Here is a 23072-nt window from a genome sequence, read left to right as displayed (position 1 = left end):
TATATTTTAAATATTTTTAATGCTGATAAATATTAACAGAGGTGTACATGTTTAATACTTATCAATATAAGCAGCAAATTTTCTCCATAAAATTTGTAACCATTTACATTTCCAACACTCTTGCCTGTCCAGCACGTGTGTACAGCAATTCTCCAGTACTGAATGAATCCTATTCTAAGCCTTCTCCAAACCTGTTCCCTGAGAACTTCTAGAAAACATCACAAAATAGGGAGCATTTAATCCACCACAAATTCATGTCATCGACTTCAAGAGGCCCATCAATATGGCCCAGCAATCCTACTATATTTCTTTAATCAAAGACATTGTCCCTATTCTCCTCAAAAACACTTAAAATCTTCAGTTTCCTCAGTTCTACTTACTGTACACACACTTTCCCAATTCTGGCTTACTGTTATACATTCCTCAAAACTAGGCTTAGATATCATCTGCACAAGGAAGATAATCTCTTCCTCCACCCTAGGCTAAATTATAAGAATTTCTACTGGGGCAGGCCCGGTGGCAGAGTGGTTAGGTTCGCACATTCTGCTTCGGCGGCCCGGGGTTCACCGGTTCACATCCTGGGTGTGGACATGGCACCACTTGGCAAGCCATTCTGTGGCAGGCATCCCACATATAAAGTAGAGGAAGATGGGCACGGATGTTAGCTCAGGGCCAGTCTTCCTCAGCAAAAAGAGGAGGATTGGCAACAGATGTTAGCTCAGGGCTCTTCTTCCTCAAAAAAAAAAAAAAAAAGAATTTCTACTGTATTCCTATAATGCACAGATTGCATCTCCATCCTAGCTCTTTGTACAGTCTATTGTACAGGTCTCCCTTCACACTCCCACCCTACACTTGGAGTATCTTGAAAGCAGCAATCCCTTGTGTTCATTATGCACATTGCCAGACCTAGAGCTGTGCTCAATAAGTATTTGTTGATTAATAAAAAACTAAAACCAAAAACTATAGGAAACATACAACACCTGGATCTAAGGAGTTTGATGCGTTCTTATCAGAATTTTTATTATATTCTAACATGGCAGAGTGATAGAACCATTAGGATTCTTAACAGGTCATCTGGTCCATCCTTCTGCATCATCTGGTCTTCCTTCCCCTGCTTCAAATGATGTGTGTTAAATGGCTTGATAGGATTAAAGAAAATTCCTACAGGAAGAAAAAACTGCAGTGAGAAACTGTATGGTTTCATAATCTCTCACTGACTTAGAAATCTCCCACAATCCTAAGTGATCTGAACTCAAAACACAAATAAGAGATCTCATCCATTTATGGGCTACAGGGGACGTCTTGAACCATCACTTTCCATTTTCTTTGCTGGAAAGCCATTAAGAACAATGATTTTTCTGATAATCTGGTGCAAACATCTTTCATTTAAAAATGCTAACATTTTGACCTAGAAATACGAAGTAGCCAACCCAAGCCATAGAAGCTAAATTGTGGGAGATTGAACACAGACCCCATGTCTTCTGACTCCTCGCCTGTACCCGCCTCCTACACCTTAATGTATCTTCTCAGAATCCAAATTCCTCAGCCCATGGAGAGGATAAAGGGAACAGAAGGAAGAGAAGATTACGAGCTCTGGTTTTGCCAAGGTTGTAGATCAACAGATGCTCTAAAGAAAAGGGGGGAAAAGTTATTGCAAAGATAACTTATGATGATTACACAGTTTAAAAAAATTTAAAGGAGGAGAAAAAATTCCTCTTAGTACTGCCATCAAATAGAAAAACTTAGCAAGTTTTGAATGTATTTTTCTTCCATTCTTTCTTCCACATACATATTTTTGTTCATTTCTCACTTATACTTTTGAAATCATACCATATATTTAATATATTATCCTGATTAATATTATAATGTAAACATTTTCCATATCATTATGAACTCTTTAAAAGCATTGCTTTTAATGATTGTATATTATTCTGTCAAATAGATGTATCTAATCATGAGTCATTGTTTCAAATATCATGAAGAACTTCATTGTGCATGAGTTATTTCTGGGTCCATAGGATAATTTCTCAGATGTATATACAGAAAAGAGGGGTATAGATATTATAAAGACCCTTGACATCTCTCACCAAAAGGGCAGTCCCAATTTACATAGCTATCATCAATATGTAGTAGATTATTTCTTTCACCTTAGCCAGTAATGCATATTACTGGCCTCGTTTTTTTGGGGGGAGGGGTTTGCTAAATTTCATCTTTCTTTCTTTCATATTTGTTTGACCACTACTGATGTTAAACAACTTCCTATGTTTTTATATCCAACATATTCTTTCCTTTGGAATTTGTTAAAGCTATAAAGAGTAATTTAGAGCGAACTGAGGAGAAACTTAGTGGATGATCAATGTTTCCCAATTGCAGCCTCTTAGATGCCAACTCTTGCAATTTCTGGCCAAACCAGTTGTTGGAACTGGTAGAGAAAATTTTAAGTCCATCTAATTGGCCAGTTTGAACGTGTAACTCAGTACTTTATTGAGCACCATAACTGTTTCATCATTACAATGGAACTGAAAAGTAGGTTTTATTTTCCTCTTCATAGATGATGACATTACACATCACTGAAATCTCTTCTCATACCTGCTACGCCAATTCTAGTAAGCAGTAAAACAGAATTTGACCACAACTATATCCCATGTCAAACCCACACACTTTTCATTGCATTATTCTGTTAGGTTAGTCAAACTGCCTGAGAATTTCATAATTCTTTCTTTCCTAAGCAGCACAGTTTGCTGGAAATAGTGCCTGACTGGGAGTCAGGAAGTCTGGGTTCTAGTTCCGACTCTGCCAAAAGGTAACTATGAAACTTTTGGAAATTCACTTCGTCTTTCTGAGCCACAGTATTCACATCTGTAAAGTGAGGAAAGCTGGAGGTAGAGAAAATGTTCTCAGCTATAACTCACTGGGTCTATTAGTGAGCTAAACTTTTTCCTTGCATTTGTGAGCCACTCCTCTTGTTTCACAACCTCACCATAATCTGAGACCTGGGTTTAATCTCAGCCTTGGCACTTATGGTATGACCTTGAGCAGGTTTTTAACCTATTTATGCCTCAGTTTCCTCTTCTGTGTTTTAGATAAAGGAATGTAATCTGTTGTCACTTTTTTCCCTAGTTATCCCCACAGAAATGATCCTCAGGGGCCTCTCTGGTCCAGATCACTCATTGAAGACAATGGCCACCAACCCACTGATTTTGGCCTGGGTGTCTCCAAAGTTAGTTACCTTAGTAGTTGCAAGTCTGAAAGAAGGATTCTAAACATTCTGCGTGCACCTTGAAAGATGAGCTACAGAAAACCATGAAGAGAATATCACATTCAAATTATTTTTCAGCCAAATGAAGTTGGAGTTCATCCACAGCTCCCTGGATTCACTGTAGATTTGGAAGGCCAACCCACAATTAGTGTGCTCAAAAATACCTTCCCCTGGTAGATGGGAAGAAAATGGACCTAGCGACAACTTTAGCATTCAGAGAATTCATCTTCCATGTTCCACGTTCTTTGCAGACATATCAACCTAAAGCACAGGAAAAAGCTAACAGATCAGGACAATGCATTAGGGCTCCAAACATGCAATTCAGTCTCCTGGTTGTATCACAGTATCTTGGTCATGAGGAGACACATTTTAGGTAGTCCACCAACCCAGGAAAACTATAACCTTAGGTTGGAGTTTCAAGAGAATTTCTTCTAAATCAGGAAAGCCTCATTCATCCAGCCAAGATTTAGTATCAAATGTTATTCTGTGGTTGGTTGTGGAAAAATTTTGTGACTTAGGTGACAGAGAAAAGTCTCACTAAAAGAATGGTGGGAACAGAAGCATTACCTGCAAACAAGAGCTTCTGGAGAGGAGGAGTCAGAAAGAGAACAGGAAAGGAATAGAGATATTTTTTCTTAGAGTGAAAACAAACATGTATTGATAGTTAATCCATTTCAGGCTCTGTGATAAGCTCTTTACATATGTTATCTCATTCAATCTCCACAATAATCCTAAAAAGATGAGTGCTATCTTTACACTGAAGAAATTGTATCAAAGAGAGGATAAGCAGCACACTCAAGCTTGCTTCCCACCACCAGGAAGTGGCCCAGATGGGATTTTAATTGAAGCCATTTGAATACACATCAGGGATTTGAAAATGAATGATCCTGAAGTACCAATTGGTCAGTTGTGGTAGGCTGGGGATAACAGTTAGACAGATTCCACCCAACAAAAGTGGATACTCACTTTGGGTAAATAGGAGATTTAGGGGCCAAGATGTCATTAAATCACAACATACATAGCTAGGACCCAAGGCCCAAAGATGAATTACATTGGGGAATTCAATCCAAAGAACCCAAGAGCATTCTGTCCTCTTTTAAGAACCTGGATGGAGAAGCACAGGTGTTCACCCTCAGCTGCCCTTTAGGCTTTGCTGTAGAAAGGACTGAAGCTTAGGGTAAAACACAAAAACAAAATTAAAAAAAAAAAACAGGGCCAGCATCACAGCATAGTGGTTAAGTTTGGCATGTACCACTTTGGTGGCCCAGGTTCACAGGTTCGGATCCCAGGTGCAAACCTACACCACTCATCAGCCATGCTGCAGCAGTGATCCGTGTACAATATAAAGGAAGATTGGCACAGATGTTAGCTCAGGGAAAATCTTCCTCAACAACAACAACAAAAATCTACTCTGGCATTCTAACAGATATGAGTGATCCAGTGAATATTTTTTATTCCAAAAAGAAAGAAAATATTGCAGTGTTAATCCAGAAAAGGAGCTTTAAAATCTCTGATCATGGTCTTTACAACCCTGGTCCCTTCTTGATGAGTTTTCATACTGATAGAGTCCCATACGCTCAGTAGATCAGCAAATAACACTTCCTCGAATAAAATCAAGTCATATTAAAATAGAGTTAGATGTGGGAAAGAGTAATTACAACTTCTCCACTCATGAGAGTCACCATTTTACTTTTATTGTTTTAGATTTTATTACATATTACTAAGCAAAGCAGCTTAGCTCGTCTTTGCCCAACTTCTCTCCAGAGACTTAGGACCTTGCCTCTCTAAAAATCAAATGGTTAGGAAAATGTTCACCTAAAAAACAGTAGTACTCACCTTAAAGATGAATTCTGCCGTCACCCTTAGTATGTTGAAAGACTCGTGTCATTTTTTTGAAGTGTGAATACAAAAATCTTCTGAAATTTTCCCTTCACCTACCTTATCTACCTTCCCCAGAGCACCCAGTGGCCCTCCTCCCTCTGTGGCTTTTTCAGCATCCCTACTCTCAAATGCTGTTCTGTAAGTCTTGGCTCTAAACTTTAGCATGCTATCTCATGGTGTCACCTGCTTCATGCATCTATTTCCTCTTCCTTTTGGTCATTTATTATCCAGCGTGTACATAAGAGAACTGTAAAAATGAAATACTAGGCAACCTATTAAATTTTTCTTGAAATTATGGAATGTAAAGTCTGACAAGGACATTAAAAGCTTATAAAGATATAACCTCTCATTTTAACAAAAAGAAAATAGCAACTGAGAAAAGTTAATGGAAGAGCGGGGAAAATGGTGGAAATCAAGAGCTGGAATTCATCACAGAAGATCTACAACCTTGACCCTCAGTCTATCTATTCATCCTTCCCATCCAAGAGGAACTGACACCTTTCAGCTGGGCATTGTGCACAGTGGGATTTGGGATTAAGGAGGGTCAAATAAAACGCACGCGCGCGCGCACACACACACACACACACACACACTCTGTGGCTCCTTATCTCATGGCATGGTCAATCGAGTAGGTATGACTTATTTTGGGGATGTAATTTGGGATCATGAAGCTTCCTCAGTACTTCCAACAACAGAACCCAGAGACAGCCTAGAACTGAAGACTGTTATTAGCAAGAATTGTGCTTTTTCTTACTTATGCATTAAATTTTGAAAGGATTTTTTCATCCATTAACACCTTTGTTTGTCAAAATGTTGTATACGAGGCAGATAAGATATGATTGTTACCATCTTACATTCGTTTTTTTTTATATTTTTATTTTTTTTATTTTGTAATGCAGTGCTGCTCCGCTAACCACTCATCCAGCTCAGGGGTCACAAGTTTGCTCAGTTCAGAAACACCCCTGAGTAGAGTTGTGATCTTCCTCCATCACTAACCAGGAGCTGTGCAGAGTTCATCCTCTGGGCTCCAAGTAGCTGGGGGCATTGTGGGGAGTTGTCCACAGGGTAACCAGGATGGTGATCAGTGCAGTACCAAGGTACAGCACAGCAAGGGCTCTTCCCAGGACAGCTTTTGATCCCAGGATTAGTGCTCCTCAGAATGTTCCATTCATCCAGCTCTTCCTAGATGTCCCCATCCATACTTATTCCATTTCTCATTTTCTTGGATAAATTCATTAGAAACCCTATCTATTAGCCCCCTGTATTAATTGACATGGGTTAGAGATGCTGTTATACACAAAAGAGCCCAAAATCTCATTGGCTTAATCCCAATAAAAGTGTTTATTTCTCATTCATTCTAAGGTCAATGAAGATTTGGCCCATCTGGCAGGTCTTGTGAGCAGCTCCTCACTAAGCTGTGAGTCATAGATATAGGTTCATTCCATCTTGTGATGCCTCCAGTCTCCTGGGGCTTCAGGATCATCTACTGAGTCATCAGCACCCAGCTAATCAATGACCAAAGACTTTAAGGATTACTGGGGACATTTTATGCACCAAACCTAAACTGGGGTACATCATTTCCAGTCATTAGTGACAAGAACTCACAGGGATATAAGGGGGCTAGGAAATGCAGTCTGTATGCCCAGAAGAAAAACATAAAATGATCTGATAAGCACATTGCATTGTTTGAACAATATTTCCCCATTTGTTAGCCTCTTTCCCTCCCCTTTTCCCTTCAAAGCTTATTAGTCTAATCAAAAAGCTTCTGACTGACGAGGCGGGACCAAGATGGCGGAGTGAGTGGTCTTCTTTGTCTCTCCCCCATCGAATCTACAACTAATTGGACATTCACCAATTAACAAAGGATATCCAGATAGCATCTCAAGACGCCTAAGAGACTCGTGCTACTATATACAGGAAGGCGGATGGACTTCCTCCCGGGAGGAGGTGGAAATAGGTGAAATCTCTCTGACCCCCGACCCCCAACCCCCGACAGCCTAGTTCCTGCAAGAGGCTCTCTTCCAGCGGACTCCCCCATTGCATCACCACACACCAAGAGCAGAAGTGTGCACTCACCAGCGGAGCGATGGTGGAAACAGGTGACAACAGCCCTACCCAAGCCCCCTGCGATTACACCTAAGCCCAGGGGGAATCCCAAGGGTCCCGCACCCACCAGCAGGGAAGGCATCTTCTCACCATTAGCAGGGAGGCCCCTCCCAGAAACCAGAATAAAAGAAAGCTCCCAGTGAGTGGATTCCCTGGCACAGCACCAGACTGCCTGCTGCTGCTGGGCCCACGGTCTCCGGCACATGGGTCAGTGCAGGGGGCACCTGGGCTTCCCGTGGACATGCTTGGGGACATGGTTGGAGCTCCAGTGCCTGGCTCTGTGGCCCGGGGGGAGGCTCTGGGGTCCAGCACCTCCCTGGTAGGGAAAGCCTCTGCTCGCCGTTAACTGGGAGGCTCCACCCAGAATCCAAAACAAAGGGAAGCTCCCAGCGGGTGGATTCCCCAGCACGGCACCAAACCGCCAGCGGCTACTGGGCACATGGTCTCCAGCCCTGCACGGATTGGTGCAGGGGGTGCCCGGACTTCCCATGGACGAGCCTGGGGACTGGGTGGAGCTCCAGCACCCAGTTCTGTGGCCCAGGGGGAAGCTCCAGGGTCCTGCACCCACCCCACCCACAGAGAAAGTCTGCTCAACATCAGCAGGGAGGCTCCGCCCAGAATCCAGGACAAAGGGAAGCTCCCGGGGGGTGGATTCCCCAGCACGGCACCAGACCGCCACCTGCTGCTGGGCCCATGGTCTCCAGCACATGGGTCAGTGCAGGCGGTGCCTGGACTTCTCGTGGACATGCTTGGGGACATGGTTGGAGCTCCAGCTCTCAGCTCTGTGGCCCAGGGGGAGGCTCTGGGATCCCACACCCCCCTGGCAGGGAAAGCCTCTGCACACCATTAGCAGGGAGACCCCACCCAGAAACTAAAACAAAGGGAAGCTCCCGGCAAGCAGATTCCCTGGCATGGCACCAGACGGCCAGCTGCAGCTGGGCCCACGGTCTCCTGCCCTGCATGTGTCAGTGCAGGGGTCATCCGGACTTCCTGTGGACATGCTTGGGGACTGGGTGGAGCTCCAGCACCCGGCTCTGCAGCCCAGGGGGATGCTCAAGTGTCCCGCACCCCCCAGCAGGGAGGGCCTCTGCTCGCCATTGGCAGGGAGGCCCCGCCCAGCATTCAGAACACCAGGAGCCTCCCTACAGCAGAATTCCCCACAAGGCAGCAGCTTACCAGCCACCACCAGGCCCACAGACTCTGGCCGTGTCCCAGACGAGGCAAGGGGCTCCCAGAGATCCCATGAGAGTGGAGTGGAGCAGCGTAGAGCTCCGGTGAAATGGCTACATAGCCCAGGGGGGAACCCCAGGTTCCTACAGCAGCCTCAGTGAAAGCCTCTGCACAGCACTAGTGGAGAGGTCCCGACTGGCAATTGCAAGGTGGGAAGGTCCTGGGGCAAACGTAGCACAGCTAGGTGAGCTAACGACAGACTGCAGAAGATACCCGTAGCTCTGCTGGGACCTATAGTGGACAAGCGTGATCTGGTGGGCTCTGTCAGGGACAAAGCTGCGAATATAGGTGATCCTGCTCCTGGCTGCTGGGAAAGCCCACAACACCACTGCAGACCACAAGGAGGGAGCGTGTCCAAGTGGGCTGCCACAGTAGGCACCAGCAGCCTGAGGTCCCCTTGCGATTGCCCCCACAACTGATGAGGGACCCCACAGGACCACTGTGACTACGAGGAGGGGTCCAGGTCCAGTCAGTAACAGCTGACAGGGTTCCTGGTTGGTGCAGTCTAAACAGCTGCCCCCACACATACACCAGTCACAACAAGTGGAAGCAGTGACTAAACTCTATCTCTATGCGGAGGCACAAATCCACGCCATCAAGCAGTATGAAAAAATATATTAAATCTCCAGAACAGAAGGAAAATGATAAGCACCCAGAAAACAATCCCAAAGACAATGAAATCTATAACCTAAACAACAATGATTTCAAAACTGCCATTATTAAAAAACTCAATGAGTTAAAAGAGAATTCAGATAGACAACTCAATGAGTTCAGGAGCTATGTCACAAAAGAACTTGACACTATAAAGAAGAACCAATTAGAAATACTGGAGATGAAGAACACAATGGAGGAGATTAAGAAAAATCTGGACTCTCTGAACAGTAGGGTCGATAATATGGAGGACAGAATTAGCAATTTGGAGGATAGGAATATAGAAACGCTGCAGACAGAGGAGGAGAGAGAACTAAGACTAAAAAGAAATGAAGAAATTCTCTGAGAATTATCCGACTCAATTAAGAGATGCAACATAAGGATTATAGGTATACCAGAGGGAGAAGAGAAGGAGAAGGGGGCAGAAGGCCTGTTCAAAGAAATAATAGCTGAGAACTTTCCAAACTTGGGAAGAGAGATGGACTTCATGTGACAGAAGCCAATAGATCTCCAAACTTTATTAATGCAAGAAGACCAACTCCAAGGCATATAGTAGTGAAACTAGCAAAAGTCAACGACAAAGAGAAAATACTAAGGGCAGCCAGGCAGAAGAAAATAACTTACAAAGGAAAGACCATAAGGCTATCAGCAGATTTCTCAGGAGAGATCTTACAGGCTAGAAGTGATTGGAATGAAATATTCAAAACTCTGAAGGACAAAAACCTGCAGCCAAGAATACTCTACCCAGTGAAAATATCCTTCAAATACGATGGAGAAATAAAACTTTCCCAGATAAACAAAAGTTAAGGGAGTTCATCGCCACAAAACCTCCTCTTCAAGAAATGCTCAGGAAGAACCTCATTCCTAAAAAATCACAAAAAGGAAAGGGGTTACAAAATCCAGAACAAAGGAGATAAGCAGAAGGAGAAGAACACAAAGTAACAGCTCTCCATCAGGACAAAATGCAAAAGAACCAGAAAACAAGTGATAAAATGGCAACAGTAGGCCCCCACGTTTCAATAATCACTCTAAACATGAATGGATTGAACTCTCCAATCAAAAGGCACAGAGTGGCAGGATGGATCAAAGAACAAGATCCAACAATATGCTGCCTCCAGAAAACACCCCTCAACCCCAAAGACAACACAGACTCAAAGTGAAGGGATGGAAGACAATACTCCAAGCTAACAATGAACAAAAGAAAGCAGGTGTTGCCATACTTATATCAGACAAAGTAGACTTCAAAGCAAAACAGATAAAGAAAGACAAAGAGGGGCAGAATATAATGTTAAAAGGGATGCTCCACCAAGATGACATAACACTTATAAATATATATGCACCTAACACAGGAGCACCAAAATTCATACAGAAACTATTAACAGAACTAAAAGGAGACATCAACAACAATACAATAATAGTAGGGGACCTCAACACCCCATTAACACCAATGGACAGATCATCCAGACAGAAAATCAACAAGGAAATTATAGAATTAAATGAAAAATTAGATCAGATGGACCTAATAGATATATATAGGACACTTCATCCAAAAACAGCAGGTTACACATTCTTCTCAAGCGCACATGGAACATTCTCAAGGATAAACCATATCTTGGGAAACAAAGCAAGCATCAGTAAGTTCAAGAGGGTTGAAATAATATCAAGCATCTTTTCTGATCACAATGCTATGAAACTAGAAATCAACTACAAGAATAAAGCTGGGAAAAGGCCAAAAATGTGGAGACTAAACAACATGCTACTGAACAAACAATGGATTATTGAAGAAACTAAAGAAGAAATCAAATATTATCTGGAGACAAATGAAAATGAAAACACACCGTACCAAATTATTTGGGACACAGCAAAGGCAGTCCTAAGAGGGAAATTCATTGGAATACAGGCTCACCTCAATAAGCAAGAAAAATCTTACATAAACAACTTCAAACGACACCTAATGGAACTGGAAAAAGAAGAACAAACAAAGCCCAATGTCAGTACAAGGAGGGAAATAATAAAAATTAGGGCAGAAATAAATGATATTGAAACAAAAGAGACAGTAGAAAGGTTCAATGAAACAAAGAGTTGGTTCTTTGAAAAAATTAACAAAATTGACAAACCCTTAGCCAGACTCACTAAAAAAAAAAAGGAAAAAGTCTCAAATAAACAAAATTAGAAATGAGAGAGGCGAAATCACAACAGATACTGAAGAAATACAAAGGATCATAAGAGAATACCATGAAAAACTATATGCCAACAATATGAACAACCTAGAAGACATGGATAAATTCCTAGACTCATACAACCTCCCCAAACTGAATCAGGAAGAAATGGAGAATCTGAATAGACCTATCACAAGTAAAGAAATAGAAACAGTAATCTAAAACCTCCCCAAAAATAAGAGTCCAGGACCAGACAGCTTCTCTGGAGAATTCTACCAAACATTCAAAGAAGATTTAATACCTATGCTTCTCAAACTACTCCAGAAAATTGAGGAAGATGGAGCACTCCCTAATACATTCTATGAAGCCAATATCACCCTGATCCCCAAACCTGACAAGGACAAGACAAAGAAGGAAAACTACAGGCCAATATTACTGATGAACATAGATGCAAAAATCCTCAACAAAATTTTGGCAACCTGAATACAGCAATATATCAAAAAGATTATACACCATGATCAAGCGGGATTTATACCAGGGACATGGGGATGGTTCAACATCCGCAAGTCAATCAACGTGATTCACTACATTAACAAAATGAGAAACAAAAACCACATGATCATCTCAATAGACACAGAGAAAGCATTCGACAAGATCCAACATCCATTTATGATAAAAACTCTCAATAAAATAGGTATAGAAGGAAAGCACCTCAACATAATAAAGGCCAAATATGACAAACCCACAGCCAACATCATACTCAACAGACAAAAACTGAAACCCATCCCTCTCAGAACAGGAACAAGACAAGGGTGCCCACTTTCACCACTCCTATTCAACATAGTACTGGAGGTTTTGGCCAGAGCAATTCGGCAGGAAAAGAAATAAAAGGAATCCAAATAGACAATGAAGAAGTAAAACTCTCGCTGTTTGCAGTCGACATGATCTCATATATAGAAAACCCCAAAGAATCCATAGAAAAACTATTAGAAACAATCAACAACTACAGCAAAGTTTCAGGGTATAAAATCAACATACATAAATCAGTAGCATTTCTATGTGCTAACAATGAACTAACAGAAAAAGATCTCAAGAACTCAATCCCATTCACGATCACAACAAAAAGAATAAAATACCTTGGGATAAATTTAACCAAGGAAGTTAAAGATCTATACAACAAAAACTACAAGACCTTCTTGAAAGAAATCGACGATGACATAAAGAGATGGAAATCATTCCATGCACATAGATTGGAAGAATAAACATAGTTAAAATGTCCACACTACCTAAAGCAATCTACAGATTCAATGCTATCCCAATCAGAATTCCAATGTCATTCTTTATGGAAATTGAACAAAGAATCCTAAAATTCATATGGGGCAACAAAAGACCAGGAATTGCTAAAGCAATCCTGAGAAAGATGAGCAAAGCTGGAGGCATCACAATCCCTGACTTCAAAACATACTACAAAGCTACAGTAATCAAAACAGCATGGTTCTGGTACAAAAACAGATGCACAGATCAATGGAACAGAATTGAAAGCCCAGAAATAAAACCACACATCTATGGACAGCTAAGCTTTGACAAAGGAGCTGAGGGCCTACAATGGAGGAAAGAAAGTCTCTTCAATAAATGGTGCTGGGAAAACTGGACAGCCACATGTAAAAGAATGAAAATCAACCTTTCTTTTTCACCATTTACTAAAATAAACTCAAAATGAATCAAAGACCTAAAGATTAGGCCTGAAACAATAAGTCTTCTAGAAGAGACTATTGGCAGCACGCTCTTTGACATCAGCTTCAAAAGAATCTTTTCGGACACCGTAACCCCTCACATGAGGGAAACAATAGAAAGAATAAACAAATGGGACTTCATCAGACTAAAGAACTTCTTCAAGGCAAGGGAAAACAGGATTGAAACAAAAAAACAGCCCACTAATTGGGAAAAAATATTTACAAGTTATTTATCCAACAAAGGGTTAATCTCCATAATATACAAAGAACTCACACAACTCAACAATAAAAAATCAAATAACCCAATTGCAAAATGGGCAGGGTACATGAACAGACATTCTCCAAAGAAGATATACAGATGGCCAATAGACACATGAAAAGATGTTCATCATCACTAATCATCAGGGAAATGCAAATCAAAACTATACTAAGATATCACCTTACACCTGTTAGAATGGCAAAAATATCCAAAACCAAGAGTGACAAATGTTGGAGAGGCTGTGGAGAAAAGGGAACCCTCATACACTGTTGGTGGGAATGCAAACTGGTGCAGCCACTATGGAAAACAGTATAGAGATTCCTCAAAAAGTTAAGAATGGAAATACCTTATGACCCAGCCATCCCACTACTGGGTATCTATCCTAAGAACCTGAAATCAGCAATTCCAAAAGTTCCATGCACCCTTATGTTCATCGCAGCATTATTCACAATAGCCAAGTCATGGAACCAACCTAAGTGCCCAGCAACTGATGATTGGATAAAGAAGATATGGTGTATATATACAATGGAATACTACTCAGCCATAAAAAAGGACAAAGTCGTCCCATTCACAACAACATAGATAGACCTTGAGGGTATTATGTTGAGTGAAATAAGCCAGACAGAGAAAGATGAACTCTGTATGACTCCACTCATAGGTGGTAGTTAACATATGGACAAAGAGAACTGATCGGTGGTTACCAGGGGAATAGGGGTGGGGGGAGGGCACTAGGGGTGAAGTGGTGTACCTACAACATGACTAATAATGATGTACAACTGTAATTTCACAAGGTTGTTAACTATCACAACCTTAATAAAAAAACAAAAATAATAAAAATAATAAAAAAATAAATAAAGCTTCTGACTTTCAGTAGACTTGTGATCTAATTGAAACCAGGGTCCAAATCATTAACACACAAGAGGAAAGTTTAACTTCCATATTCTGCTGTATTCTATGCCTTAAACATTTATCAAGCACTTACTAGCCTCAGCACAGTAAAGATTCTATGCTGGAATCAGGCTCCACTATTTATGGTTCTCTGATCTTGGGCCAGTCACTTAACCTCTCTGTGCCTCAGTTTACTCATCTATAAAATGAAGATAATATTGATATTTACCTCAGGGAATTATGGTGATTATAAGAGGCAATGAAAGAATAATATTATTGAAAATAGTAGAGTAGGGAATTCCAGGCCTCCACCCACCCCCCACCAGGAACAATGAATGAGCTGGAAAAAAACTGTCAGATCCAACTTTTGCAGAACTCTAGTATCTAGTCAAAACATAACAACAACCAGGGGAAGGCGTGGAGAAGTATAAGGAAGCTGCCTTGCAGTAAGAGAGTGCTGTGGAGTTTTCAATTGCCTGCCCACCATACCCCACATCCTAGAAGTGTGGCAGCAAGGAAACAGCAACCCCTACTCCTGGTTCAGGTTTCTGGGTCATTAGGGAAAAGCAAATCAAAATCACAATGAGATACCACTTCACACCCACTGCAATGGTTATAATCAAAGATGGAAACTAACAAGTGTTTGCAAGAATTTGGAGACATTATACATTCTTGATTAGAATATAAAATGGTGCAACTGCTGTGGCAAAAAATTTGGTGTTTTTCAAAAAGTTGAATACAAAATTACCACATGACCCAACAATTCTATGCCTAGGTGTATACACAAGAGCAATGAAAACAGATATTTAAAGAAGGACTTGTACACAAATGTTCATAGAACACTATTCACAAAAGCCAAAATGTGGAAAGAGCCCAAATTGTCACCATCTGGTGGTTGAATAAACTAAATTTAGCGTATTTATGCAATTGAATATTATTCATCCATAAAATGAAGTAATGATACGATGTAGACTTAACTTGAAAACATTATGCTAAGTGAAAGAAGCTAGACACAAAAGGTCTCAATGTATAATTCCTTTTATGTGAAATATTCAGAAAAGATAAAGCCAGAGAGAAAGCAGATTAGTGGTTACCTAGGCTTGAAGGAAGTGGGGAATAGACAGTGACTGTTTAATGGTTATGGGGTTCCCTTTTGGGCGGTGAATTATTTTGGAACTAAATAATGGTGGTGGTTGCACAACAATGTGAATATACCAAATTCACTCTATTGCACACTTTTAAATGGTCTATTTTATGTTATGTAAATTTTACCTCAATAAAGAAAAAGAGATGATGTAACAAGCCTAGAACACTGCCTTGCACTAGCATGTGCTCAGTAAATGTTAGCAACTGTTACTATGTGCCAGACACTATGGTAGGTGCTGAGAATACTATGGTGGACAGACAAAGAGGGTCCCTGTCCTCAAGGGGTTTAAAATCTGGTGAGGAGAGACAATAAACAAGCAAAGAAGCAAAGAAATAAACATTGCATTAGTGTGAGGAAGAAAATACATGGTAGGGTAATAGAGCAGTAATCTCTTAACTTCTGAATCTACCTCTATTCTAAAAAAGTTTTGGTTTATACACGCACTTATAAATCATCTACATGTGCTGCTTAAGTAACAGGTATTTGGCATATTTTTAAATACATCAAAAAATTTAAAAAATGAGAAATACGAAATAAAATAATTTAAAACTTGTTAATGTTAATGGATTCATATTTTATACTGTCAGGCAAAACACATATTTGGGATGAGATTTATCAGCATCTAAAAGGGACTCTGTGTGTGTTTTTGAATTATTGTATTATTTTCAATCCGGGGATTATGTGTGAGAAACTTTTTGCACCTCTATCCATTTCAAGATGGTTAGTTTAAACTAGATAACATGATGTAATCCACTAAATGAGAGCCACATGAACTGCAGCTCACTACAATACGCCAAAATTTAGCAAAGAAATTAGTTCATCATTAACTTCTCCACAATGTGGAGCTCCCATTTTTCTATCAGAATATCTCAAATACTTTCCAAGCTGTATGACAGTTCTCAGATACCATCAACTAAGGTCTCCAGTGTCAGTCTATAAACTAAACATGGCACTACAGGAGCATTCTAGGAGACTAGGCTATCTGAGAAATCCTCTCAATGCATAACAAGCAGACTCTGAATAGAGCACATTCGTTGAGTCATTGCTGGTCTCTCAAGTGTAAGGGTAGACCTCCAAGGAGCCCTCTCCCCACCACTAAAGTTAAAATGTGCATATATTTCATGAATTCAAAACCCTTGATGAAATAGACTACAATGTACATATACAATCTTTTACTAAAATTGACTCAAAAAGAAATAGAAAGCCTTGATAGTCCTAAACCTACTAAAATAATTGAACCAGTAGTCTAAAATATTCTCAGAAAGTGTGCTTTTTGTCTAGTGTGCTAGATGTAAGTCATATCTCACTGTTGTTTTATATTTAATTTTTCATTCCTAATGCATTTATAAATCTCATCATAAAATTGTTGGTTTGGGCAATTTTTAAAGGAAAATAATAATCAATTTCCATAAGAATTATTAATAAATTAAGAATAGAAAGAACTTTCTTAATCTGCAAAACTACGTCTACCCAAAATCTATATAAAACACCATTCTTAATGGGGAAAGTTAAAAACATTCCATTGGCTTATATTTGACATTGTGCTAGAATTCCTACCCAGAGATGTAAAAAAAAAGTGAAGAAAGAAGAAGATACAATATCAACAGCAGTCACCGATGATATGGTTGTTTACTTAAAAACCCAAAAGTGTTTACAGAAAAATTATTAGCAATAATAAGAGTTTAGAAATATGACTGGCTATACAATTAATGATAAAAAATTATTGCATTTCTATATGACACAGTTTAGAAGATGCAATTTTTAGGACACTATTTACAACAGCAACAAAAGCATAAGATTCCTAAGAATAAATTTAATCAAAGAAGTTGGATGCAGAAATTTGTCAACTTGATTTAAAGCATTAAAGAACACTAAAATAAAAGGAGAGTATGGCAGAGAATGTCAAGGACTGTCCATATCCCTGTCCATACCACTTTCTCTCCTTCCTTTTTTTCTCCCTATGACTTTCACGTGTTTTCACTGCCAACAACTAACACATGCTGCCCTTGGGCTACTGGAACCCATTTTCCCTATATTAACGGATAGACAAAAGTGGCTGGGAATTTACATCCCAAGCCAACCCTAGAGAAGCCCTTAGCTAATGTCTAAATGATGTGTGAGTATGACAGCTTCACTCCCTTGCTTCAAATAAAAACTCCAGGCACAAATTACACTCTGGAGTTATGCAAAATCAATCTGAAGTGGCCCTTGGCTAGAATTTACCTGAATTTGCATCTTTGTTTAGATTTCTCTTCCTCCCAGTCCTACTTCCTTTACTCCCTTATCATTTCCCAGGAGAGTTTCTTTAATAAGTCACTTAGTCAAAGAATCTTTTCCTTTATATTTTTCAAAGGACTTTATTATCTAGCAGTGTCCTAGCCAAATCAGAGTTACCCATACCCAGGTAGAGAGTTTGGTCTCTGGACCTGTCTTAGGAAGAAGAGATGGCAGAGAGGAAGAGGAATCGGAGGTGGCAGAAAATCCAAGACATATCCCTCATGGACATCTTCACTGGCCCCACTTGGAACCTGTGGGGAATGAGGGGTCAAGGGTGTACAGCAAGGTTGGGGCCAATGTCTCATGGACGTCTTCAGCTCGCCCCAGGCAAGACCCACCATATAAATGTCCACACAGGCCAGCTTCAGCAGGGGTGAACATCACAGAAGAAGTTGATCTCATTGGGCCCACAAAAAGGCAGCTAGATCCTGAGGAGGATCTGCAGGACAGAATGCAGGAAGCCAGTCACACAGGAGGCCCTCAACAGTGGGCCACGCTTCCACCAATCCATGACGCTTGTGTAGTACAGGGACTTACAGATGGTCATTTAGCGGTCATAGGCCATAGCTCTGAGGAGGAAGGCCACCAAAGAAGTGAGCAGAAAAGAGCTGGGTCATGCAGCCATTGAAGGAGATGGTCTTGCACTCCACTGAACTGTCAGTGATCATCTTGGGTGTGGTAGCAGATGGATAGCACATGTAAGCGAAAGACAAGTGGTTGAGGAAGAAACACATGGGAACATTCAGGGTGTTGCTAGAATTGATGATGGTGATGACCAGAAGCTTCCCCAGGACAGTGAGCATGTGGAAGAGGGAGAAGATCATGAAGCACACATGCTGTATCTCTCACCTCTAGAAAAGGCCGAAGAACACAAACTCAGTCACCTTGTCCTTAGTGCACATGGATTCTCTGCCATAAACACCGACAAAGTAGTTAGCTCTGCAAGGACACAAGTTACATGACATAAGAAAGTTCCCCAAATCTATGGAGTCATAAAAATTGTATTTAGGTCCCAACTGTGCTATATACTATGAATTATGGCAAATCAATTAACTTTTCAGAACCTCAGTTTCAAAGTTTCAGAAGATAAGCATATCAGTCAATCCTCTGTGGTCCATTTCCCCTGGCTATTCACCATCAATATGATGTTTGTGACATTGTTATGTAATTGTTTATTTACATGTCTTCTCTCCTCACTAAGCTGTGAGTTGCTTGATAGCAAGACTCCTGACCACTTGCGTCAAGGTAATGTTTAATATCTAGCACATAGTATGCATTCACCAAATGTTTGTCAAATAAAGGAATGAATAAATACCTGCCTGGTCTACATCAATATGTGCAAAAATAAACTCGTAATCTTTCACCTAAAACATATTCTTCTGGCAGCCTTCTATCTCAGTTGAGGGCAACTCTGACTTGCTGAATGCCCACGCTAAAAAATCATGGAGTCATCCTTGGTTCCTCTTTGTCTCACATCTCACTTCTAATCAGTTAAGAATTCCTTTTGTCTTTACCTTCACAGTGTAAAGAGAATCTACTCTCACCACCTCTACAGCTTCTACTCCGTTCTGAGCAACAATCATCTGTCCCTTACTTCCTAACTGGTGTCCCTAATTCTCCTCCTACCACATACACTACCCCGGGTCTAACCTCATCACAACAGCTACAGTGTTCCCTGGAAGCCCCGCAGTGGATGCCCACTCCATCCAGAGTAAAATCCAGACCTTTGCCATGATGCATAGGGCCCTACATGATCTGGTCCTCATTGCCTCTCTAACCTCCTCTCCTCCCACTCTTCCCCTTGTTCCCTCCTTTACAAGTACATTGGCCTCCTTAATATTCAGCAAATATATCACACATGCTGCCATCTTGAGATCTGGGAATTGGTTGTGACTTCTACCCAGAACATTCTTCCCCTGGATATCTATTGGCTAGCTCCCTCACCTCCCTGAAGTCTTTGTGCAAATAACACTTTCTCCAGGAAGCTATTTGATCACCTTATTTAAAATTGCAACCTCTCAGCAAGCCCAGCACTCCTTACCCTCCTCTGCTTTTTCTTCTTTCCATAACACATATTGCTTTCAAACATATTATATAATTTATTTATTATATTTACATTTTCTTGTTTATCCCACCACTAGAATATGATCTCCATGAGGCAGAGTCCATTGTCTATTTTGTTCTCTAATGTAACAAGTGCCCAAAACATTGACTGGAAGATTGCAGGTGCTCAATCAATATTTGTTGATTGAATGAATGAATGATAGTTATGAGGTCAAAACTAAAGGCAACAGCCCATACATGTATAGGACTTTACAATTGCTCATAATCTTATTTCATTGAGCTAATATTTACTGACACTAATATGTGCCAGATACAGGCTAAGCCCCTTGCTTATATTATCTCAAATCAACTCAACTACCTGTAGAAATGCATTTTATTTTCTCATTTTACATAGGCAGGATCTAAATCTCACAGTCATATTCTCAGTCACACGTTGTCATAACTTATACCCATAACTCCTCCTTTATGCCACAGCTAAATATCGTATGTGGAAAGCATTTTGTTATCTGGAAACTATGAGACTCCTTGCAAATGTCTTCCCTGGAACATGTAATAGTGTCACAACACAGACAGACCAGAGAAAGACCAGGGAAAATAATGAAAGTATGTCGAACGAATGACCATACGAATGAATTAGTGAATGCAGAAACAAATGTCTCAGAGTCTAAGTAACTTTGTGAATAAATTATTACAAGATAAAAATTGCGTTAAATTCAATAAGGATTGTTCACTGCTCTCTAAGTGCCTAGCACCATATCAACTGCCTTTCCCAACAGGGCTGTTGTAAGGATAAAATGAGATTTTCCTTAAAAAGAGAGACATGTTGACATTAGGAAGCTGGGCTGAAGGCCTTCTCTTCCATGTACATTAATCAATGTACGTAGATTAATCAATTACAATTAATCAATGTACATAATCTTGGATAACTGCAGTAAGTTCTACCATGAGTACATCAGCAATAACTTGAGGATGGTGGATGGTGATTAATGATTCATTGTCAAGGGCAGGTTGGTAGAGAGTAGGGACAAAGGAAGTAAAATCCCACAGGACTGTGTTTGAGCATTGTTTTTATCACAACCATTTTGTTATTGTGGTTGCAAAAAAGCAAGGCAAATTACATTTGCTAATAGCAGAACAGTAAAGAGGATCCTCCATCATATTTTATAAGGACTTAGATAAGCTCTAGTCCCTTCATCTCCAGAAGACTTAGGATCCTGGTAAACAGTTACCAGAGGAGGGAGAGGAGGAATAGAAAAGTCTGGGGCACGGACTCACTGAGGTTGGCACAAAGTGTTTACACTCAGAGGGACCAAATTAAGGCGTGCGCGACTGAAAGAACAATAAGCAATGACAATGATAGAGGCGGAAATAATTGTCATCTCCGAGGACATTCTGCCCAGTCTTATTAAGCATCTCTCTCTCCCAGAAATTCCCAGTAGAATATATGTACTTTACAGAAAAATTCTTCTTCTATCTCCTTCTAAAATTCTGAAAATGGTTTGATCAGATGGTTATATTTACCCCCATGATAGAGAAGAGAGATAATGCTGGAAATTGGCAGCCACTTCCTCTAATTGAGGAATACAATTATTGTGAAAACCCCAAAAAAGCCTTTAGTAGCAGGTAAATAACTTAACCATTATTTCATAAAAAAGAAATTATACCATATTTTGTTTTTTTGAGTCTTACAATAAGTATAAAGCATGCCCATTGTTTCTCTCTGGTCTTTTTATAACACTTCAAAAAGAACCAACCAGGACATTCTGATGTAAGATCAAATGCCTGCAGGGATTGCACAGTTGATGTTTGGGCTGTCATCTGAAAACTGCTCTGAGAGGCAACATCACAGACAGCAAGACCTCAGGTGCTGGAGGCAGATTCTGTGGGACTGAATCCCAGCTCTGCCGCTCCCCAGCTGAATCATGTTGTGCAACTTACTTGTCCTCTGAGAAGCCGTTTTCTCCTATGTAAGATGAAGATAATAATGTATATCACCTAGGATGGCCACCGTGAAATAATGTAAAGGTATTTATCACAGTGCCTGGCACTTAGTAGGTGCTCAGTAAATATCAAGCCTTGTTAGATCTCAGCGGCTGCACATCAGACTCAGGTGGAAGGTTGGTTTACAAGGGCAATGCCATAGGATTTATTTCCAAGGTTATTTTTCATTTCTATTCATTTCAAAACACTTTTGTTAAACTTCAAGTACAAAGAATCATAAAACTTGGGATAACTAATGGGCAAGGTGGTCAGCCACTTGCTCATAAAGCCAATCTCTCTACGGATAAAGGGGCAACAGCAAGTTTGGGTGGTCCAAGTCAAGATTTATGCCTCCTTCCCTTCCATTCAAGGGATTCTATTCTGCACTAGACTCTCCCAGAGAAACTCATCATCATCATCACCACCATCATCATCATCATTTGTATTTTACTTTTGTGATTCGTATTATAAAATAATATATGCCTTATGTTATTTAATACTGAAAACATTCCTATTATGCACTTAACTACCCTTATCCCCATTTTGCAGATAAGGAAAGGGAAACTCAGAGAGATACAGTGATTTGCTCAAGTTCATAATACTGATTAGAGAAAATATAATGAGGACATAGAAATCATTAATATTAAGGTGAATTTCTTTCAGTTGTTTCCTTTTAATTATGCAAACATATCTTACAAATTTTGAATGATATGTACACAGTTTTTTATTCAGCCTTTTTCCCTTAACACTGTAGACTGGGAGATGGGCAATTCTTTCTCCCCAAGTGGTCAGGCAGTTTCAGACTGGGCCAAGTCCTGGTTGGACATGCTACATTTTCTGAAGCATGCTTTCACTCTCATTGAGGAAGTTCTTGCCCTGACTCTCTGGATTTGAACTTTAGAAGAAGGCTTGGCTCTGCTTCCCCTTCTCAGAATGGAGGTCAGTTCATAAAGTCTGCCACTCCATAACCAAGCCACAGAAGACCTAGCTACGACCAAACAAGAAAGAATCGTAAGCAAGCATATGAGTGGTTTTTAAAATTTTTAAGGGCATGATTACCTTTTGTCAACATAAATTTTATATAAAACAGATGTTTTAAAAAAGAGATAATTTTAAAAATTGAAATCCCACACGTGCCTGTTTGGCTACCTCCTATCCTCTCCCGCTGTGCTCCTGTTCCAGTCCCTGAGGCACCTGCAGAATTCTGGGCTCTGAATCATAGTTCACAAACAACCGGTATACAAAAAACATCAAGGTCTTTGGAAAGTCCTTGACCTGCAGTTTCCTCAACTGCAAAGTGAGCATTGTCCCACCTACAGGGCGGCACTCTCCTTACATGTAATTTTAGGAAATTTATTGAGGGGTGCTCAATTCATATTAATCTTTTGACTCTTATTTCCCATTTTTTGATTTCCATGGTATTCTCAAGAATGCTGCC

The 23072-nt window shown here is 40.4% G+C and overlaps 1 protein-coding gene across 1 annotated transcript in view; it reads right to left on the bottom strand.

The window, feature by feature from the left end:
- TRAF6 (TNF receptor associated factor 6) overlaps positions 1-19173 on the bottom strand; it is a 31101-nt gene extending 11928 nt beyond the window's left edge. The window contains exons 1-2 of the mRNA XM_046643101.1: positions 19105-19173; positions 17714-17841 (exon numbers count right to left, since the gene is read on the bottom strand). Of these exons, the coding sequence (XP_046499057.1) occupies positions 17714-17841; positions 19105-19173 (197 nt within the window). The remainder of the gene's footprint in view (positions 1-17713; positions 17842-19104) is intronic.
- Positions 19174-23072: the final 3899 nt, after the last annotated feature.

This window comes from Equus quagga, chromosome 17 (genome assembly GCF_021613505.1).
Source record: "Equus quagga isolate Etosha38 chromosome 17, UCLA_HA_Equagga_1.0, whole genome shotgun sequence".
In the NCBI taxonomy this organism is placed as follows: domain Eukaryota; kingdom Metazoa; phylum Chordata; class Mammalia; order Perissodactyla; family Equidae; genus Equus; species Equus quagga.
This window is presented reverse-complemented; position numbering and strand designations above follow the sequence as displayed.